Here is a 20,109-nt window from a genome sequence, read left to right as displayed (position 1 = left end):
CTCGGTACCAGAAAGGACAATTTCAAGCACCACTGCGTCCATTTAGTCCCTCTTATTTTAATTTTTTTCTGATCTCTTATAAAATTCACTGAGTCTGTGGGACCTCCTCCACTTTCCTAACCAAGCTCTGAGTACAGGCCAGCAGCCTGACACACTGAAGTATATCTAGCACTTTGCTTTTTGTTTGGTCACCTTAGAAACCTACAGGACTGGATAGTGATGTTTATTCAAATATCATCTAAGAGAAAGCAGCACTCTTCCTTAAATGTAATCACATGAAGTCATGATTGTCAGCGTTCATACCAAATGAAAACATGAGTCTGAGCTCTTTAATCCTGTGGTACAATGGTGGTGTATAGACTATGGCTTCCCTGACTGCACACCAAGCAGAAAGTCCACAGCTTGCTTCCTGAGAAGGCAAGGAAAGCTTCATAAGAAACAGAAATTTGGCCCTTAGTCTGAAAAATGGTTTTGTTTAAGGCCTAGACCACACCAGCTTTCAGTGGTGTGGGTGCTATCAATGCATTTATTTCATATCATCTTGAGAGTTGATAAAAGTCCTCATCTAAGAAATATTGGTATTTTTTTTTTGACGAGAACAACTAATTCCATCTAGCAAATTGCTTTAAGAACTGCATTACTGTGATGAGATGCCTTTCCATGAAGGAGGTTTGCTGGCATACACCTGCAGTAAACTTACATTTTTAAAGTCTTCTAACTGCAGATATAGCCTAACTTGCTAGTTCTGTGCATGGTAATTCCAGTGAGGAGACTGATAACTCTCATGAATTAAGGTAGGATTTTTTTCCAGATGCCCTGCTGTATAAAACTACTAAAACCCACAACATTCCCTTCACAGAAATCTGTGGGCTGTAGTCATACACTAAAAAGAAGGGACAGCAGTGTCCTTAAACTTCCAGGAATCTGGTAAGCACTGCAAATACTATTCTGAAATTTCTATGCAAGTAAATTAAAAGGTTTTCTTACAGTTATTTGCAAAGGCATCATTAGTAGAGTATTACTTATCTAAACAGAAATTGTACATCCACAACTGTGTTTAGAATAACTAGGTGAGAGAATCTTAAAAGTAATTTAAATTTTTCTTCTAATTGTCTTAATGACACTGTAGGGGACAATGCAGCATTTAGTTATTGCAGGTCCAAAGCTTTATGCAGTTAAATCCCAATTACTGCATGTTACTTTTTCACAACACAGATATTATACATTATCTTTGTCTTAAACATGAAACATATCAAATAGGAAAGTCTGTTCACACCACACACTTGTTTATGCTGTTCAATCCAATTTACTTTTCAAGTCATACTATAAACTTCTAATTCTAAGAAGTCACTTAGAATCCATATTTCCATCTTTTTTTTTTTTTTTCCACATTGAATGGTCTTATTTAGGCAATGATTGTTAGGGACTTTAAACAAGATAACCACTGCTGCACCCTGAAGAATTGGGCCCTTCATCATCATCCTCTGCCTCTGCTGCATTTGTTATACGCAGAAGGAGGAGATGTTGCATACAAGCCTATGAAACTATGTTAATAAATCAAGGATCTCTTGACTACTGAACTCACAGCTCTGTTCTCTGGTTAGTTCACAAGTATTTCATATCAAAGGGATGCAAATGTGCAGGTTTAGAAATAAAGGAGTATGTTTCAAATTTGAGGCTAAATAAAAAGCCTGACAAGCAATGCCATTAATAATCTATATCACTTTTATTCAGACTCCCTTCCTGAAGCATAATACTCCACAGTGGGACTCCACTTTCACCTCTACTCCAGGTAGGAGACTTTGTTCAATGACATAGCACCTACAGAAACTGCATCAGAGTATTTCATGAAAGTTATCCCATTAAAATAAATTCATGCAGGTATTACATGCAAAACTTTGCCTCAGCTTCCATTTTTCATCACTAGGGTGTGGAAACCTCCTGCCTCCTTCCCTGCAATCCAATGACATGCAGCACATTCACATTAAAATAATCTTCTACTGTCTCACTGGAAATAGCTTTGTAGGCACCTTTGCAAGTGCCAGCTGAACTGTGTAGGCTTTGTGGGATGGTGGAGTGCCACTGAACAGCTGGGTGGGCTATAATTTATTCCAGACTCCTATGGCTGGTCAGTTCTGGCAGACAAGTGCTGAAGCCAAACACTTCCTCGTCTCCTCTGTGATGTTATATACCCACACTGAAGGTGATAGAGGATATAGTGATAGAACATAGTCTACTTTCATGGATCATACAAGAGAAAGAGCAGTTCTCAAAAGCTCTGATCCTCCTGACCCAGCAACACAGGGTGCACATTCACATGAGAATAAGACACAATCAGGATATCATATTAACAAAGTCTATTGTTTTCAAACAGCTAAACTGTTTTAGATTAGTGACAACTTCTTTTCCTGTGTCCTAGCAAAAAGGGGACCTTGTTTCAGTTCTAGATCACTCCTGGCAAGTTAGCCGGGAACATGCAGAACACAATGTACACCAGATTCCAGGACACTGCTGCCTTCTTGCTCTGAGCTTTGTCATCAGCTTACATGAAAACAGGCATAGGCACATCCCACCAAATCTTGTTTTGCTCAGTTTGTTTTTGTTTCACAAGGTCCTTCAGGGGAAAGAATCTGGTAAAAAATCCAGCCACCATTCAAATTGTTAATATAAAACACACTTGGGGCTCTAATCTGTGGGAGCAGTATTTTTAAATGTTCGAATTTTTTGTTTCTGATTATTTGTTCTTACTCAATGTTCTGATGTTGGTATGAATAAAGCCAGAGAAAAACCCAAGCATTAGTTTAACAAATGTAATCCAGATACAACAGGCTACGTTTACAGACCAGCATGCTTATTCATGGTGTAGCATGAGGATGCATGATGAAGTTGTAATAGGCCCAATTTACATTTGCCTGAGGCCTCTTCAGATAACATCCCTAGCATGGAAGGCATTTCATTTAGATTGTGTTGAGATCATCAACATTTATACAAACTTCCAGAAGGTAGAGGGCACGGATATGGCTGCACTGGATGGGACAGTGAAGTGCAGAATGTAAGTGCTAGAAGTTTCTTGGGGGTTATCTCAGTTAACTTCTGGAATGTTGTTCTAAAGCTGAGTAAATTCCTTAATTGACTATCGTATTGAGAGTCATGTGTTTTACCTTGTCTCTTCTCCTGATGTGACATTATATATGGACATACTTTGCTTTTTGTTTTGTTTGTTTGGAGAGCTTCCAAATTTCTTAGATAAGAAATAAAAAATGGTCACTGAAGAAAAGGTTGTATTACACAAGGGGAAAACTTCCCTTATTTCATCTGGTCTGTTCTTTATCGTCAAAGATTTTGGACCAATTAATGCTCTACCCTTTCAGAGACAGACACTTCACAAGCATAATGAAAACCTATGTTGCAAATAATGATGTAAAAGGCTGCAAAGTAATGATGCATTATTTTGTCTTTCAAAACAGAGCATGATCCTGTATCAGGAACAGTGTTGTCAGCAGCAGCAGGGAGGTGATCATTCCCCTGTACTTGGCTTTGGTGAGGTCACATCTCAAATACTGTGTTCAGTTTTGGGCCCCTCTCTACAAGATACACACTGAGGTGCTGGAGAGGATCCAGAGGTGGGCTACCAAACTAGTAAAAGATTTGGAGCACATCTCATATGAGGAACAGCTAATGGGTCTGGGGCTCTTTAGCCTGGAGAAAAGAAGGCTCAGGGGAGGCCTTATCCCTGTCCACAACTACCTGAAAGGAAGTTGTAGTGAGGTGGGGGTAAGTCTGTTCTCCTGAGAAACAAGCAATAGAACAAGAGGAAATGGCCTCAAGTTGCGCTAGGGGAGGTTCAGGCTGGATATGAGGAGGAATTTCTTTACTGAAAGGGTTGTCAGGAATTGGAATGGGCTGCCCAGGGAGGTGGTAGAGTCACCATCCCTGGAGGTGTTTAAGAGACTCTTGGATGTTGCACTTAGGGAAAATGTCTAGAGGTTGATAGGGCTGGGACAAAGGCTGGGCTCAATGACCTTAAAGGTCTCTTCCAGCTGAAACGATCCTATGATTCTATGAAGCGTACTTCTCTTACAACAATAAAGTGATGTCCTCCTTTCAAATACAGTAAAGCTAGAATTAAAATTTCCATGAAAAACATCAGCAACTAGATACAAGAGAAGCAATGCTACAGAAAGCATTTCACTGCTAAGGCTCCCAAGTGTTCTGTCTTTATTGAAACTAAACTGGCTTTGGTTTGTTTGGGTTTTTTTTAACATCCATCACTTTTTCATGTCATGCTCTTCTTTTCCTTTCTCTGGCCTGCTTCTCTACATGAGTTTCACCTTTGTTGGTATATTCCTTCTCCACATTTGGCTTGTTTTTTACTTGTTGTCTTTCCATGTCTCTCACCCATTTTCCCTATATATAAAGTTCTGTACAGTTTCATTGGTCATGAACATGGTTTCTTCTACCCTACTTACATACCTCCTCGCCAAGAAAAGGTCAGGTTGGTTGTTTTCCTTTTTTCTTTCATGTCTGTATTTTGTGGGTGGGAAGAGGAAGTTTTGTGAATTAACTGGGACTTTCTTCAATTTGTGTCAATGATTAGCTTGTGCTGTGTGGTACTATCATGTAGGCTGCAAGATGATGAAATGTGAGAAAGTCCCACTTCATTTGCAACAGCCTGAGACATCTCTGGTTGTGGCTCTCTGTGATGACTACATTCTTCCCAGAGAATGTTTTAAAATAGACCACAGTTTGCAAATAAAAATATCTAATCTACTCATGTAAAATTATATTTTTCTGAAGCAGTTGAACTGTTTTGGATAAGAAGCTGAAGAAGTCACCCTTCTTGGGTCTGAATTCAATGATCAAAAGGCACAAAGTCTGGATACAGCAGACAGAAAACTGATATATATAATACAATCATAGAATGGTAGGGGTTGGAAGGGACCTTTAGAGATCATCTAGTCCAACCTCCCTGTAGAAGCAGGTCAACCTAGATCGGGTCACATAGGAACAAGCCTGGGCAGCCTGTGCTAGGGCTCCCTCACCTGAACAGTAAAACAAGTTTTTTCTTATGTTTAAATAGAACTGTTTGTGTTCCAGCTTAATCCCATTACTTCTTGTCCTGTCACTGGATACAATAGAAAAAAGGGATGCCACAACCTCCTGACATCCACCATTTATATACTTACAAATATTAATGAGATTCCCCCATCAGTCTCCTCTTGTCTAGACTAAACAGCCCCAGTTACCATAGCCTTTCCTCATCAGGAAGATGCTCTAGTCTCCTGATCATCTTGGTGGCCCTGTGCTGGACTCTCTCCAGAAGTTCTCTGTCCCTCTTGAGCTGAGGAGCCCAGAACTGGACAAACAGATGGCCAGATGAGGCCTCACCAGGGCAGAGTAAAGGGGGGGGCAGAACCTCTTTTTGATGCATCCCAGGATGCCATTGGCCTTCTTGGCCACGAGGGCACGTTGCTGGCTCATGGTTAGTTTCTTGTCAACCAGGACTCCCAGGTTTCTCTCTGCAGAGCTGCTCTCCAGCAGGTCAATGCCCAGCCTGTACTGGTGCATGGGGTTGTTCCTCCCCAGATGCAGGACTCTGCACTTGTCCTTGTTGAACCTCATGAGGTTCCTCTCTGCCCAACTCTCAAGGTGGTCGAGATCCCACTGAATGGATTACTCTGTCCCCTCATCCAGGTCGTTGATGAAGATGTTGAGCAAGACTGGCCACAGAACTGATCCCTGTGGGACTCTATTGGCTACAGGCCTCCAACTCAATTCTGTGCCATACACTGTAGACTCAACCTAACCAATATTCTGAGTAACACCGCAAGAAACAGACCCTCATGAAGAGATTAAGAGTAGTACTCCTTCAAATTTATCAGTCTCTTATGAATTAAAAAATTATTGCAAGCACATAGACAACAACAGATTTAAGAAATTTATATCACTTCATCTCTAAGTCTGATGAACAAAATATGAGGCAAGAGCCCAAACTGGAATCTTACACCTGTGCCCTCTTGGGACATTAGAGGAGACAGGATGCAGATCTGAACTTCATATATATTCAACTGACTCTGAAAAAAAATCAACAGCTCAAAGATTTTTGTTACACAAATATCCCTTTTACCATTTTTTAACTTTAGCAGTTGGTTGTTCTGAATTTTTAAAACTACACCCAAATATGCTGCTTCTCAAATTAGCTCACAGTTCTCCTGAAGAGCTGCAGCAAACTTTTTTTTTTCCAAATAAACCTTTTAAAATCCCCAAGATTACCGTTATTCATTTGACAGTCTTACTCTTTATCATAACTAACAATAGGCAGTAAAGCACAGCACTAAAAGAATGCAGAAAACACAATTGCACCACTTTGCTAGAGGGCATTTTTGGTGTTTGCAAATCCTAGTACTAACAAAAAGAGGCCAGAACAATGTAATTTTTTTTCCTTACTCTAAATGTGACTTTTGTGTGTGTGCATGAGGCAAACACTTACACAGTGCTTACACACTGGTGAGATGGAGTCCCAAGAATAGCACTATGCTCATGAAGCCACAAAGAACCAAAGATGTACTTGCCAGCCTATAGAGAAAACAACCACTGAAGGTGAAGAGCTAGTACAGCTCTCCAATCTAAATACCACACAATCATACACATTATCTATATTTGATTCCTAACAAAATTTAAGAGAGTCAGTTGAGGAAGGAGTGCTAAAGGTGACTGAGTCTTCCATGGGATACTGTTCAGCTTGTTAGCTGTCTCTGCAATCTCCCTGGTAGCCTTAGCCCAGTTGCTAGGGCAGACAAACATGGGAGGCAAGAGGCCATACCTGGTTAATGATATAGTTATGTTTCCTGCCTTCTTACATAGTTAATTGCTTATGCTTCTACATAAAACACTGATTTGTAAAAGGCAGGACAAACCTTAAAGACAAAGAACAGGTACTAAGATATTTTAGGAAAAGAAATATTAGAATTCATAAAACCATTCTTTCACATAATTTGTTATGTAAGTTGAGACACTTGTTGCTTGCCAGAGCACACATTGGAAAGCAGCTTCTCTTCCTCTCATTGTCAGCAATAACAATACATCCTGTGATGTTGGTATTCTTATATTCCCTTTAGGCAAAAGTGTTGTATGCAGGGAAGGTAGGAGTGTGGCATTATTTGTCTGGTATACTGTCAACATCAGACAACACATGAGCATAACTGGCTCCCAGTAATTCTCTCCATTTGTGAGGAAGATCCTCAAGAAAGATTATCCTTGCCTAGGGACAGAAATAAGCTCTGCAAGCTCATAATTACCACCACAAGCTAGTATTTGCTACTGCTGTATTCAGCTTAAACCACTATAACCAACTGAATTTATCCATCAGAGAACTGAAATACACAATACTTCTAGTAAGCAGGCATAAATAGTGACAAAAAGCCTAGGAATACAAGCATTATCATGAGCAGAGCCAGTGAATACCTGACATAAAGTAATTTCTTTCCACCCAAATACTTAACAGCCAGTTCATGATTTACTGAATTGAATATGTGTTTATCAAACTGTACCTATGAGTAACTTGTAGTATCTAGACTGGAACGTATGTAATTGTACATATTTTGTCCTAAATATCTATCTTTACTTGTCAGAGGCGTATTTTTCATTTACATCGATCAGCCATGCAAATTGTAGACCATGGTCTGGGTTTCTATTAAGCTGTATATGACTTTAGGCAGTTAATCACAATCCACTTGTTTTATATAGAATAAGTACTGAGCTGTCTCTGGAGAACTTTATTTAAGTTTATCTGTGCAGTTTGCTTGCATCTTATTTTATCTCTCATCTTTGATAATAATCAGTCATGGCTGTAGGTCAAATCTTTTTGCATTGGAAACAATCACAGTAACTAATCCAGGAGTAAACCGGCCTATAATGAAATTCACTGCCTAGGGCTAAACATAAAGCTAACGTGTTTAACAAATCAAAGCTTCTATTTATCACTTGTCACTGTTTGTGTCTTTGTCTGTTGGAGGGGAAAAAAACAATTAAGTAGCAGAGCAGCAAAGAAAAACTTAAGAACACCCAATTTCTTTTCAGATTTGTTGGTCTGTTACTTTGGCAAAATGCAGTCTGCAAATCATGCCATCACAGAAGGCATCCATCTATGGGTGAACTGGCTCAGGACACAAACATCATCAGTACAAGTCTCATCTGAAAAATTTACATAAGGTTGAGAGAGAAGTTCAGCTGATTTCACTTACATCTACAGCAGTCAGATTTTCTGAATTCATGCTGGAACTATATGGTGAAGAACTGAAATACTGAAACTAAATTACTGTATTTCTCGGCGTAATGACTAGTGAAGCTAAGAGGCTCCCACCCAGCACATCCAGAAAGCATAAACAAAGGCTTTCCATGCGGGCCCCTGTTGAGTCCCACCACATGCAATGCTATGCACACGAATAGGTTTACTTGCACTACAAACTCCATCTGCATAAATATCCAACCTTACAAACCTTACAAATCACCTAGAAAGGTGATTATCCTTTTTCATATTGATAGAAATAATAATGGTTGCTTTGAGACGTAGCTTTATTTTCTGCTTATTTTCTCAAGAGACATCCTAAAAAATCTTCTACTTCCTATGATTTCTACTTATACATTTAAGGTACAGTAAAATTAAAGTACAGTAAGGTGAAATTACCTCATACATTTAAGGTAAGGTAAAATGAATGATTTGGAAACATGGTATCTGTTTACTAAGCCCAAAGCCCAGCATTTATCCCACATGTGAAGAGGTCAGTGAGTTGGTGATACTTTTTTGATGAAAAAAGAAAAAGAATGTACTTTTTTTCCCTGCTCATGACCAATCAGATTACAGCTGAAAAGCCGCAGAACAATACTATAACATGATCCTTTCAATGGAAATTCATTAGATAGCATACCATATCAGCAACTCCTCTGCCCGAGTCTTCAACTGCAATATGGCTAACAGTAATTCCTCTGCAGAGAGTGATACGTAGTAGGAGAATACTGAGGAGATCTCAAAGGTCTTGTACATAGCTACGGCATGGTCAGCACAATCAGATCACACTGTGTATATAACACTACCTTGGCCTTTTTGAATGTTTCCTGTAACATTCAGACTGTCTCATCATCATGGTATTTTATTTGCATTTTATTTGCAAAAGAATGACTTATTCAAACATGGCTCACTTAAAAAAAGCCCAGCAACCCAAACCCTCTGCCTCAAAAATCCCTAATACATAGGGATTTTTTTCATGTCCTTTTTTTTTAATAACTGAGATCCAGTTCTGCTTACTCTTATGATTCTACTGACTACAGTCAAGTTTCTCATGATTTACATTCCTTCAATGTAAAATTAGTCTCAGTGGTGGGCTTAAAAATGATGAAACGAAACTCCTGATTAAACAACCAAAAATAATTCTAAATAGATTACAAATCCTTTCACTTAAAATTCTGAATGATAGGATTCTGAAATTAATGGCATCCATGTCTCAGTATCACACCATCTGCCAATGACAACTAGCAATTCACATTACATTATGTAGCAGTGGTTTGTTTTTCATTGAGAAGGGAAGGTTTGCTTTAATGGAATCAAATAGGAAGCTGAGTTACACAGAGACAGCTGAATGCCTTGGATTGATCTCCCTCTCACTTGCAGAAAGTCAAGTGGCATCTTCGGTTACCAGGCATCTTGATGCGATGTCTTGTGTGAGATAGTGCCTGTTCTTTACCTAGTACCTACTGCAGTCATGCTGGGATATTGACTTTCTGTGAATTAAAAGATAAAAAGTGCACCCATTTACGAATTAATAATGATTATTGCCTTGCTGTAGCAGTTATCTTTTTAAAAACAAGGTACAAATAGGAATTGAATGAGATAAGAGTTAAAATTAAGTCTACAGTGTTCAACTACCAGGTAGAATAAGACAATTCCCTTATATTTAAGCACATTTCACTTGCAAGTGCAAGACATTGAATCAAGACTATTGTGCTGAGGTTGTGGCAGTTTAGGGTATTTTCAAGAACAAAATTTGACTCAAAGAAAACTCTCTCTGATACAAAGACTAATCACCTAAGTATATTCTCTGTGGCTTGGTTGTTTCAAGATTACAGTCCTGATAGAATTAAAGTTGAATCACTTCTTTAAAACTGGAGTTAAGCCCTCACAACTAATGAAGTCATTGTTATTTTAAATTTCCTGTTTAGAGTGACAAACCTGTAAATATTATCTGTGTGATGATAATCACAGTCTTTGGGAATAATGTCTCCCATGAACACAATGCCTGTAACTAAAACTTGTCCACAGTACTGTCTGAGGTGGGCAGCAGACTTCCTTCCCACCAAGCAATAACACATTTCATTATCTACTTGCCCTCAATCAGTGCAAAAAATGTTCACGTTTTTCTCCAAACACAACACAGCTACATTATTTCCACTAGTTTTAAGAATATAAAAGATTAAGAAATCCAAAATAAAAGATTATATTGAAAATGGCCTATTTACTTGTACAACTGTCACACAATTTTCACTCCTCTGCCTCAAATTCTGGCAACAGACGCTGCAGATTCCACAATTCCAGATCTCTCGGAATTCTGGCAAATTTTTCTACCTTTCACAAAGTTTCAGCATAGCAGATAATACTATGAGGTGCAAGGCATAAATTGAACATCATCAGAAGACATATACTGTTCTCCCAGAAGACAACGTCCACGGCCAGAGACTCTCCACCTATGTTCTCACTTGCTCAAAATGTCTGTGTCAGCATTAAGAATTTTGTCATCCTCTGGTCAATGCAGATACTATAACTATGCCTTTAGAAACATATATCCTTTGTATGTCAGAAAGTCTGGCATATTTACTTTTGAGGCAAAGTTATATTGGTTGATTCCCTATGAGGCACTCACATTAATAATTTCCAACATCCTCACTACCTATCTCACCTACAGGAATACCACTGCTTGGCCTTTGTAGATTATTTTGATTATTTCGGAATTACTTTATTGTGACTAGAATAATTAACTTCTGGTTTCTTACTATTGGCTGGACTCTCCTCCCTGCCCAGGCAGTGTGTCACCGCTGAGACACTGGAGAGAATCCTTGGCTTTGCTGCTAGTCCTGCCTGGGCAGTACAGAGCCAGCCCGTGTGATGCTGTGCAACTACAGTGCATGCCTGCTCTTAACTTGTGCTGTGTGTAGGTTGGCCATACTGCTCAGTCTTTCTATGACCCACTGTAAAGGCTCTTGAAGTGAAAAAGAGGCTTTTGTTTCTGCATTAATTATGAAGCATAGTCTTTGCAGGATCTTTGTGGAAACTTCTTGGTCTATTTTTCCTTTGCCAATCTACAAATAAGATCAGGCATCCTGTGTTATTAAACAGCTGGATAACAAGATGTGAGTGAATACGTCTGCTTGATTAATACAAAAATAGGTAAACTTATATCAACCATTATTTCCTTTTTGTGTTCTGTCCCCTCCTTGACTGCACTAAAGCCTTACCTACCGAGACCTCAAGAGAAACAAGTAACCAATCCTTTCCTTTGTGCTTAAGCCTGGATACAGATTCCCTCCTTCAGCAAACATCAACAGTGCTTCATAACTAGGTCATAGACCAGTGCAGAAACCTGTCACATTCCTTTCCCCATTGGCCTTTGTGTTCCAGTCCACAGCACTACCACTAGGATGACGGACTAGTTCAGCCTGTAACGTAACTTAGTGAGAATTCAAAATCAATCTATAACATTGCAGAATAATATTTTGCCATTAAAAGTAACAGTCTTTGCATTATCTGGACCAGCTAGTGGACAGCTATTTTTGTGTAAATTACAGAGTATGTAGTATAGCCCTGCATTATAAAACACATGTATTTTATGCTTGTGCTCTTATTCCCAAAAGATATTTGATATTTCACTTGGTTTTTACAATAGGTCTAACAACATTCTCTTTTTAAAAGTGTACTTCACACAGTAAGAGTGAATGCAGATTGAGCAGCATGTGAAAGCATCTGAATTTCTGAATGCAAGCCGTGTGTTTAAAAGCACCCAAGGAAGTTATTATTCTTCAGCAGGTTTATTTCCTTAATACTTAGTCATTGAAGTGTGATTTATATGATCATCTATCTGGATATCTTCAAGCTGAACTAGGAAGTTCCTTACTTCTGTGCATTTACATTATTTATTTACATATACTTGTTTTTTAAATAGTTCAGATCAATGTTGCATTTTTCTCTTCTTCAAATTTTATTCTTCTATCACATCTCATTTTTTGAAGACTCTCTAAATTACTAAGTAATGGCTCTGAATCACATGCTTGCTAAGGCTATAATTCTCCCAGTTTTACTCTCTCCATTGTTTTACCTCAGACAAAATGTCTTTGATTTCAAGGAGACTAGTTGCAGGGTAACATACAGTACACAGGGCAAGTAAGGATGACAGAGGAAGCCCTGACTGTTTTCCTCATGAAGATTTGCTGCAATGAAGATATTTCTGTTTGACAGGTTTATTGTTTAACATGTAGTAATTTAAGATAGCAATGTACACATCCCCTGCAGTCCTGCACTATGGATTCAAAACCCATATGGACAGAAATGCATGAAGAGACAATAATGGATTTCTCAACCTGCTGTGTTTACATACTATTCTGGTTTTAGCATGGCAAACATATTATGCTTGTGTAGAAGACTAAAAAACATTTGCATTATTCCCTGCAACTGAAGGATTTCCCATAAATACCTACGTTCTTACCATGTAAATTGCTTAACTGAACGCTGTAAAGTTTAAACACATGCATTGCAGGATTAGGGCTAAATTATTCAGATAAATATTTTTAGACTTACAAGATGAAAGATGTCCCATTATAAACAGAAATATTAATGTTTGGCAAAATATTAGAAACAATTAGTTTTCAGTAATAACCTGGAAATTACTGCACTATAATTTATATTTTGGCTCTAGTTACAGGTACCACATTGCCAACCTACTTCATCTTAAACTATGGAAGTTATTCAATATTAAAGTCTGTATTGATGGTATAGCAAGGACACAATGACTATAATAACAGAGAAAAATATTCTGATAGGGAATGATTTTCTTGAATATTCAAAGATAAGCCAGTTAAAACTCTATAAATGTCCTAATGTTTTAATTTAATTTTCCACAATGTTACTGACCACAGCAAAAACAATGTATCACCAAAGAAAATTAAAAACTCACATTGCATAGATTGTAGAATTATTTCAGACTTTCTTGTGTTGCTGACTGAATCTTTGTCTGTGTGAACAAATAAGTTGTCTTTTATTCTGTCAAATATGAGAGACTTCATTACTGTCTCCCACTTCCGAGGCTGGAATGCAAAAGAAAGCTGAAGCTCTTGAAATGTCATCAATTTGATTTCATTAAAAGGATATTCCAAGATTATTAACCACATTTTTAGTAGAAATTTTATTTTAAAAATCTTTACATTTCTGCCTCTGTAATTCAGGTACCTAAGGACTTTTTTTATTTACCCGTTGAAAATGTGTAGAAGAAAGTTAGTTCCTTTATGTTTTCTGCCTTTCAGAGGATTGTTAAAAGACCTCAACAATATATAAAGCAAGTTACATGCTGATAACATGTAATTTCTAAACAGTAAACAAAATATTTCTGTCACTTTACTATGTTTCTTACCTCCTTTTTTATGGGATATCAAGGGACTTGACAACTGATGGTCTGTAACTGACTGGGATTGGCTAATTGATTGTGAATCTTTCCTTTCGAATAAATGTTTTCGAATAAATGGAGAAGCAGAAATGTCATCCAAATCCTTCTGGAATAAAGAATGCTGGCTTAGGCATGTAAGAAACGTATCGATTCCACTCTGTCATGATAACTTATAGCTGTGATCTCTTAGAGAGCAACTTATTTTCTACGACTCTGTGAAATGTCTAATGCTAAAGTTACACAAGATTCTTGTGGCTTTCAGCAACACTGACTTAGCACCCATGTCACAAACGTTTGTTTATTTTTTCCATTTAACTTATTTATCCTCTTTCCACATGCAGTTAAATCATAGCATGCACTGTATGCTGATTTCCTCTCATAGTTAATTTGTATCTTTAGAAAAAAGCTATAGGAAGGTATTAATCTGCTTAACATTTCTAAGTACATCATCCAAGGGATTTTGTTTTTTTAATCTTACATATGCTCAGCAGAGTTACTGGCAAAAACTGTACATTTTCTCCATTTCATCCTTTCAACATCAAATGGTAAGCAGCAAAAATTGGATCAGACTTCAAAGACTATGCTGTGCTCCAAGTCACAGAGCGACTCCTCCATTTCACATATTGAATTCGAGCAGGATATCAAAGTGCTACCAAAGAACCTCAGGTCCTTACTAAAAAAGAGTCTCTAACATCTGTAGAAAGTGAAGTGCACAGACAAATCACCTCAGGGAGCAGCTAGCATTTATTCTCAGCAGCAAATTTCCAGCCTTTTGATTCTCTTATTCACTGTACCTCCCTGTCTTTCTACAGAACTAAAGTTCTTAGCAAGCAGGCTTTTGTCTCAAAGACTTCAAAACATCACTAACGGTTTCATGTTCAGACGGCTATGCCAAGTAGCCACGAACACATTGCAGAACTGTGGACTCAGGAATCTGAAGTTTTAATGTGATGTTATTTTAGAATACAAACTTAGCAGTACCTTTATTGTTTGTTTGTCAAGAAAATCAGGCACGATGGGAGAAGACTGGTTACTGGTTTGTTGCCTAAAAGCAAAGAAAAATAAAATAAATAACTTAAATATTGTAATTTCTTCATTCTTATAAAAGGTTTACTGGCATACACATTTTTGGTGATTTCCCCTTTTCCCCCTCCCCCGATTTCTAACAATCAATTCAGAGAAAACACAGACCAGTCCCATTTCCTCTCATAAGGAAGTACACATATTAAACACAGTAACAGGCTATGAGTATTTAAATTGTCATTAAAAATTTGTGCATATGTGCATATGTGTAAAATGAGTTTATGAGAATTCTATGAAATTAATGTATTAAAATTCAATTGACAAGGTTTTACTTTTTTCTCAAGGCCGCAAAAAGCTGTTTGCACAGATTTCAAACTTAAACACTGAACATTTGACAGATGAGGAAGAAGTGAAACACATGGCTTTGCATTCTCGTAAAGCCAATTGGGTTAAGTACAGAACAAGGAGTAAGAATTCTCAGATTCAAAGAATCATAGAAGGGTAGGAATGGTTGGAAGGGACCTCTAGACATCATCTAGTTCAACTCCCTGCCAAAGTAGGTCCGTCTATATCAGGTCACACACGAACGTGCCAGGTGGGTTTTGAAAAACTCAGAAAGGAGACTCCACACCTTCCCTGGGCAGCCTGTGCCACTGCTCCCTCACCTTAATAGTAAATAGTTTTTCCTTATGTTTAAATGGAACTTTTTGTGTTCCAGTTTCATCCCATTACCCCTTGTCCTGTTGCTAGCTACTATAGAAAAAGGGGATGCCACAACCTCCTGACACCCACCATTTAGATATTTGTAAATATGATTAAGATCCCCCCTCCGTCTCCTCTTTTCTAGACTAAACAGCCCCAGTTCCCGCAGCCTTTCCTCATAAGGAAGATGCACCAGTCCCCTGATCATCTTGGTGGCCCTGCGCTGGACTCTCTACAAAAGTTCCCTGTCCCTCTTGAGCTGAGGAGCCCAGAACTGGACACAGGACTCCAGATGAGGTCTCACTAGGGCACAGTAGAGGGGAGGCAGAATGAACCTCCGTCAACGTGCTAGCCATGCTTTTTTTGATGCATCCCAGGATGCCATTGGCCTTCCTAGCCACAGGGGCACATTGCTGGCTCATGGTTAGTTTACTGTCAACCAGTACTCCCAGGTCTCTCTCTGCAGAGCTGCTCTCCAGCAGGTTGACCCCCAGCCTGTACTGGTGCATGGGGTTGTTACTTCCCAGATGCAGGACTCTGCACTTGTCCTTGCTGAACCTCATGAGGTTCCTCTCTGCCCAACTCTCAAGCTGGTCGAGATCCCGCTGAATGGCAGCACAGCCTTCTGGGGAATCAGCCAGTCCTCCCGGTTTGGTGTCATCAGCCAACTTGCTGAGGGTACACTGTCCCCTCATCCATCTGCACCAGGGCACCTGTGACCAGGGCACCCTCTGTGTTTAGCAGCAGGCCCACATTCCCCCTATTCTTCCTTTTGCTGCTGATGTACTTGAAAAACCCCTTCTTGTTTTTCTTTACTTTCCTGGCCAGGTTTAATTATAAAAGGGTTTTATCCTTCCTGTTTGCACCCCTGCATGCTCTGGCAATGTTCCTGTACTCTTCCCAAGAAACCATGTCCTTTTCCCACCTCTCATAGATGTCTGCTTTCTCCCTGAGTTGTCCTAGCAGATCTTTGTTCATCCAAGGAGGCCCCCTGCCTCCTTTTCCCGCTTTTTAACATTCTTTGTCTATATCTGTTATTATTTTATCATCATATTATGTCACCATAAAAGTATTAAAAGCCAACTCCTGCTCTCATTAATGCTAATTAAAATACCATAAAAACCTTCTGCAGGCCTTGATCCTTGTTGGCAGGCCTTTGAAGTCAATGGATCTCTTAAATAGTAAAGTCCACCCAGACAGAACTTGCTCCAGAAATCTTTAGCTATGGAAAACTAAAAAGAAGATGCTGCCAATTTAATTTGATGAATAAAAAAAATGAGGTTTATAGATATAATTTGATATGTTCATGGTCCTAAAATTGGGATTAAAAGCAAGATTTTCTGATCATCAAAACATGCCTCAGCCATTGCATCATTGCTCTCCAACGCCCTCACGACATTCCTGAACATACAATTATTAGCAGTTATATTTCTACTTATAGATGAAAACATCTGAAATATAAGTTTCAGTCGCAGATTTTGGTTTAGACATATATATTATAGCTTTTTTCATAGATGGGAAAATGCTTTACAAGGTACTAAGTAGCTCCTCTAGTTTTACACAGCTATTACAACTGAATACATTTCAGGCCTTTTCAGTCACAGAGGAAGTAGAGAATGTAAAGAACAAAAATTGCTCTGCTGATTAAAAAATACAATGTATGGTATCTCAAGTTTCTTTTTTGACAGTACTTCTGTCTCAGGCAGCTACATTAGTTATAAATTACACATGTAACAACAGAACAACATATTGGACTTTAAAAAAAATATGTCTGGTCACATGTGCATTTTATGCTTCAAAATGCACCTTTAAAATATCCCCTTTAAATATACTTCAGATTAAAAAAACACTACTGACAGAGTTGAAACATTTTAGAATATTATTTATTAATTTTGATAGCTGTATATAACCATGCATATTTACTAGGTAACATATGTATTATGTGACATCCACAGAAGCTACTGAAGTATTTCAAGCCTTATTTGCAATAGGGTTAAGGCTCCTAGGTTAATAAAGTCTGTCTGAATGTTTTACCCAGCTGAAGAGCATTTACTTGAATTATTTCAAACTAATCACAACAATGATGGCATCATGGTTGTCAGTAAGTTACCCCAGGGTATGGGAACAAAATGAAGCATTCATGAGCATGGTAAACCTTCAACTTTTCTGTACTGTTGCAAATTTGTGAATGAAGTGTGGATTTGCTTGTCAGGTTAGCAGAATGTAAATTCCTCTCTATTCTTTGACACTAAGAAAGAGAAGGAAAACATGCTGCCTAAACTGTAGTTTGAAATTAAACTGGGGTTTTCCTTGGAAGAAATGGAGGGATACATTTTAAAAATGCATTACCATTTGTACTGGCACACTTCTTGTACAGGAAAGTATAAAATATGCCTAGGACTGTATTCAACACTGCATTTGTGCATGTATCATGTTATCTGTAAAGTACTTTATTATTATTTATCTCATATATATATATTATTTAGATAACTATTTATTTAGTAGGATTAGTCAGATAATTTTTCCCTAAAATTACTCAAGCATTTGTTGAGATGATTCATTCCCACACCTCCTCATACTGCAGAAAACAAACCCAATATGCTCTAAAAATCATGGATAATCCTCAAATATCACTGTGGTGGATGTCAAAATCAAAACCTGCTGTTGGACCAGTATGTTACAAATCGCTTACAATGCCAAAATGGACTGAATCATCATTTGAATTGAAATATTCAGATCTTGAGGCAGTTTTGATCTGGATTTAAATCTGCAGCCTGACCTAATCTCTACCCTCTACTAATAAAACAAAGTGCAGAATTTAGCATAATTTTGCATACTTTCTAAGGGCTGGAACGTTGTCTAAATGTGTAAAGCATGTAAATTTCAGCAACTTGCCTTCTGTATAGCTTAAGTTAGCAAAAATCAGCTTCTGGAATTCTGAAGCCGTAGACCCTGACACTCTGTCAGGATCCCAGTGATGTTGTGTTTCGGACCAGAACAATCCTAAGTTGGGTTGTATGTGGTACAGATAGTCCATCCTTCCACAAAATGTACAATATACTGCTGATATCATAGAATCATAGAATGGTAGGGGTTGGAAGAGACCTTTAGAGATCATCTAGTCCAATCCCTCTCCAGAAGCAGGTTCACCTAGATCAGGTCACATAGGAATGTGTCTAGGCAGATCTTGAAGACCTCCAAGGAAGGAGACTCCACACCTTCCCTGGGCAGCCCGTGCCAGGGCTCCAACGCCCTCACAGTGAAATAGTTTTTTCTTATGTTTAAATGGAACTTTTTGTGCTCCAGTTTCATCCCATTACCCCTTGTCCTACTGCTAGCTACAATAGAAAAAAGGGATGTCCCAAGCTCCTGACACCCGCCATTTAGATATTTGTAAATATTAATATCCCCACTCATTCTCCTCTTTTCTAGACTAAACAGCCCCAGTTCCTGCAGCCTTTCCTCGTATGAAAGATGTTCCAGTCCCTTGATGTATGTACTTCATGATTACTAGTTTTACTAGATTTTTTTTTACTAGTTTTACTTTTATTTTATTTTTCTCGTCCTGTCCTGTGAAGAACAGATGTCTAACTGTCAGGGGACACTTCTAAAAATGTGGCATCAACTGTAGATGACGAGCTCACCTTGAAATGAGCCTCTCAGCTATTCTGAAAATTTGGCTAGTATGCAATATGAAAAATGCAATAGCAACAGGAGGGCAGCTCAGCAGTAGTTAGTTCAGGAGAGTCCATCAGTAACGGCAACTGTGGCACCTGAAGCTGATTTTGAGGTGCAGGATATTTTGAGGTATCTTTGAAGACATTGCTTGTCCTATTGTTTCTAAAAATTTTTATTTTCTACATTTGCAGTAAAGTGGTTGTGTTAGAGAGACGAGATCCAGCCAGCACACTTATTTGGGAAGGACTCAAAAGATCCAGGTTCATGTATCTGCTTTCAGTTAGGCAATACAACAATTTGCTGCTGAATGTTTAGCTACTGAGCTGTAATATGCCTCAGTCTTCACATATGAACTGTCTATTAATAACTCATTTAGCAAGAAATATTGACAAAAAGAGAAACACTGATTTTTAGGGTCTGTCTACACATCTGTATACTGTACAGCCACACTATCCTTAACACTGAAAGCAGCTAAACCATAGCAGCATAAAACTAGTAGCTCAAACTAATTTATCCTAGAGAAAAGTTACTAGTTTTGGAGTTATTCTGGCTGTTATGAGAGTTAAATCACAGAATTTGGACTTTCATCACTTAAATACTTTTGAAAATGTTAAAAATACTCCTAGGTATTCCGCTTGAAAGAACACAGCTCACTTTTCAGAAATAACGTGAACAGACCAAATTCAGTCCTTCCAGTATGGGAAGCTGAAAAATTACAAAGGGACAGGGAGAAGGAAAAAAACCCAATGACACTGAAAAAAATTGCCCAAATTTCCATTTACTTCTTTATAAGATTTTAGAAACTTTTTATAAGTTATGCCTTTTAGAACTATTGGAACTTATGAACTAGAAAGTAATTATAAGCTTACATGACAACAGAATCAGGTCCAATGGGTTTCACTACATGCCACAGGAATTACAGACCTCCTGTTTTCATCACAAGCAATAACCTTACTGTTTGCTATGAAAGTAAAGCAATTAAAGGAAAGCAAAATGTCTTTAT

At 38.3% G+C, this 20,109-nt stretch overlaps 1 protein-coding gene across 1 annotated transcript in view; it reads right to left on the bottom strand.

Moving 5' to 3' along the window:
• MYO3B (myosin IIIB) overlaps positions 1 to 20,109 on the bottom strand; it is a 177,825-nt gene that overhangs the window by 24,919 nt on the left and 132,797 nt on the right. The window contains exons 31-32 of the mRNA XM_062005192.1: positions 14,685 to 14,748; positions 13,671 to 13,809 (exon numbers count right to left, since the gene is read on the bottom strand). Coding sequence (XP_061861176.1) covers positions 13,671 to 13,809; positions 14,685 to 14,748 — 203 coding nt within the window. The remainder of the gene's footprint in view (positions 1 to 13,670; positions 13,810 to 14,684; positions 14,749 to 20,109) is intronic.

The sequence above is a fragment of the Colius striatus genome, chromosome 11 (genome assembly GCF_028858725.1).
Source record: "Colius striatus isolate bColStr4 chromosome 11, bColStr4.1.hap1, whole genome shotgun sequence".
In the NCBI taxonomy this organism is placed as follows: domain Eukaryota; kingdom Metazoa; phylum Chordata; class Aves; order Coliiformes; family Coliidae; genus Colius; species Colius striatus.
Note: the sequence above shows the minus strand (reverse complement) of the source record. Positions and strands in the feature narration are given on the sequence as shown.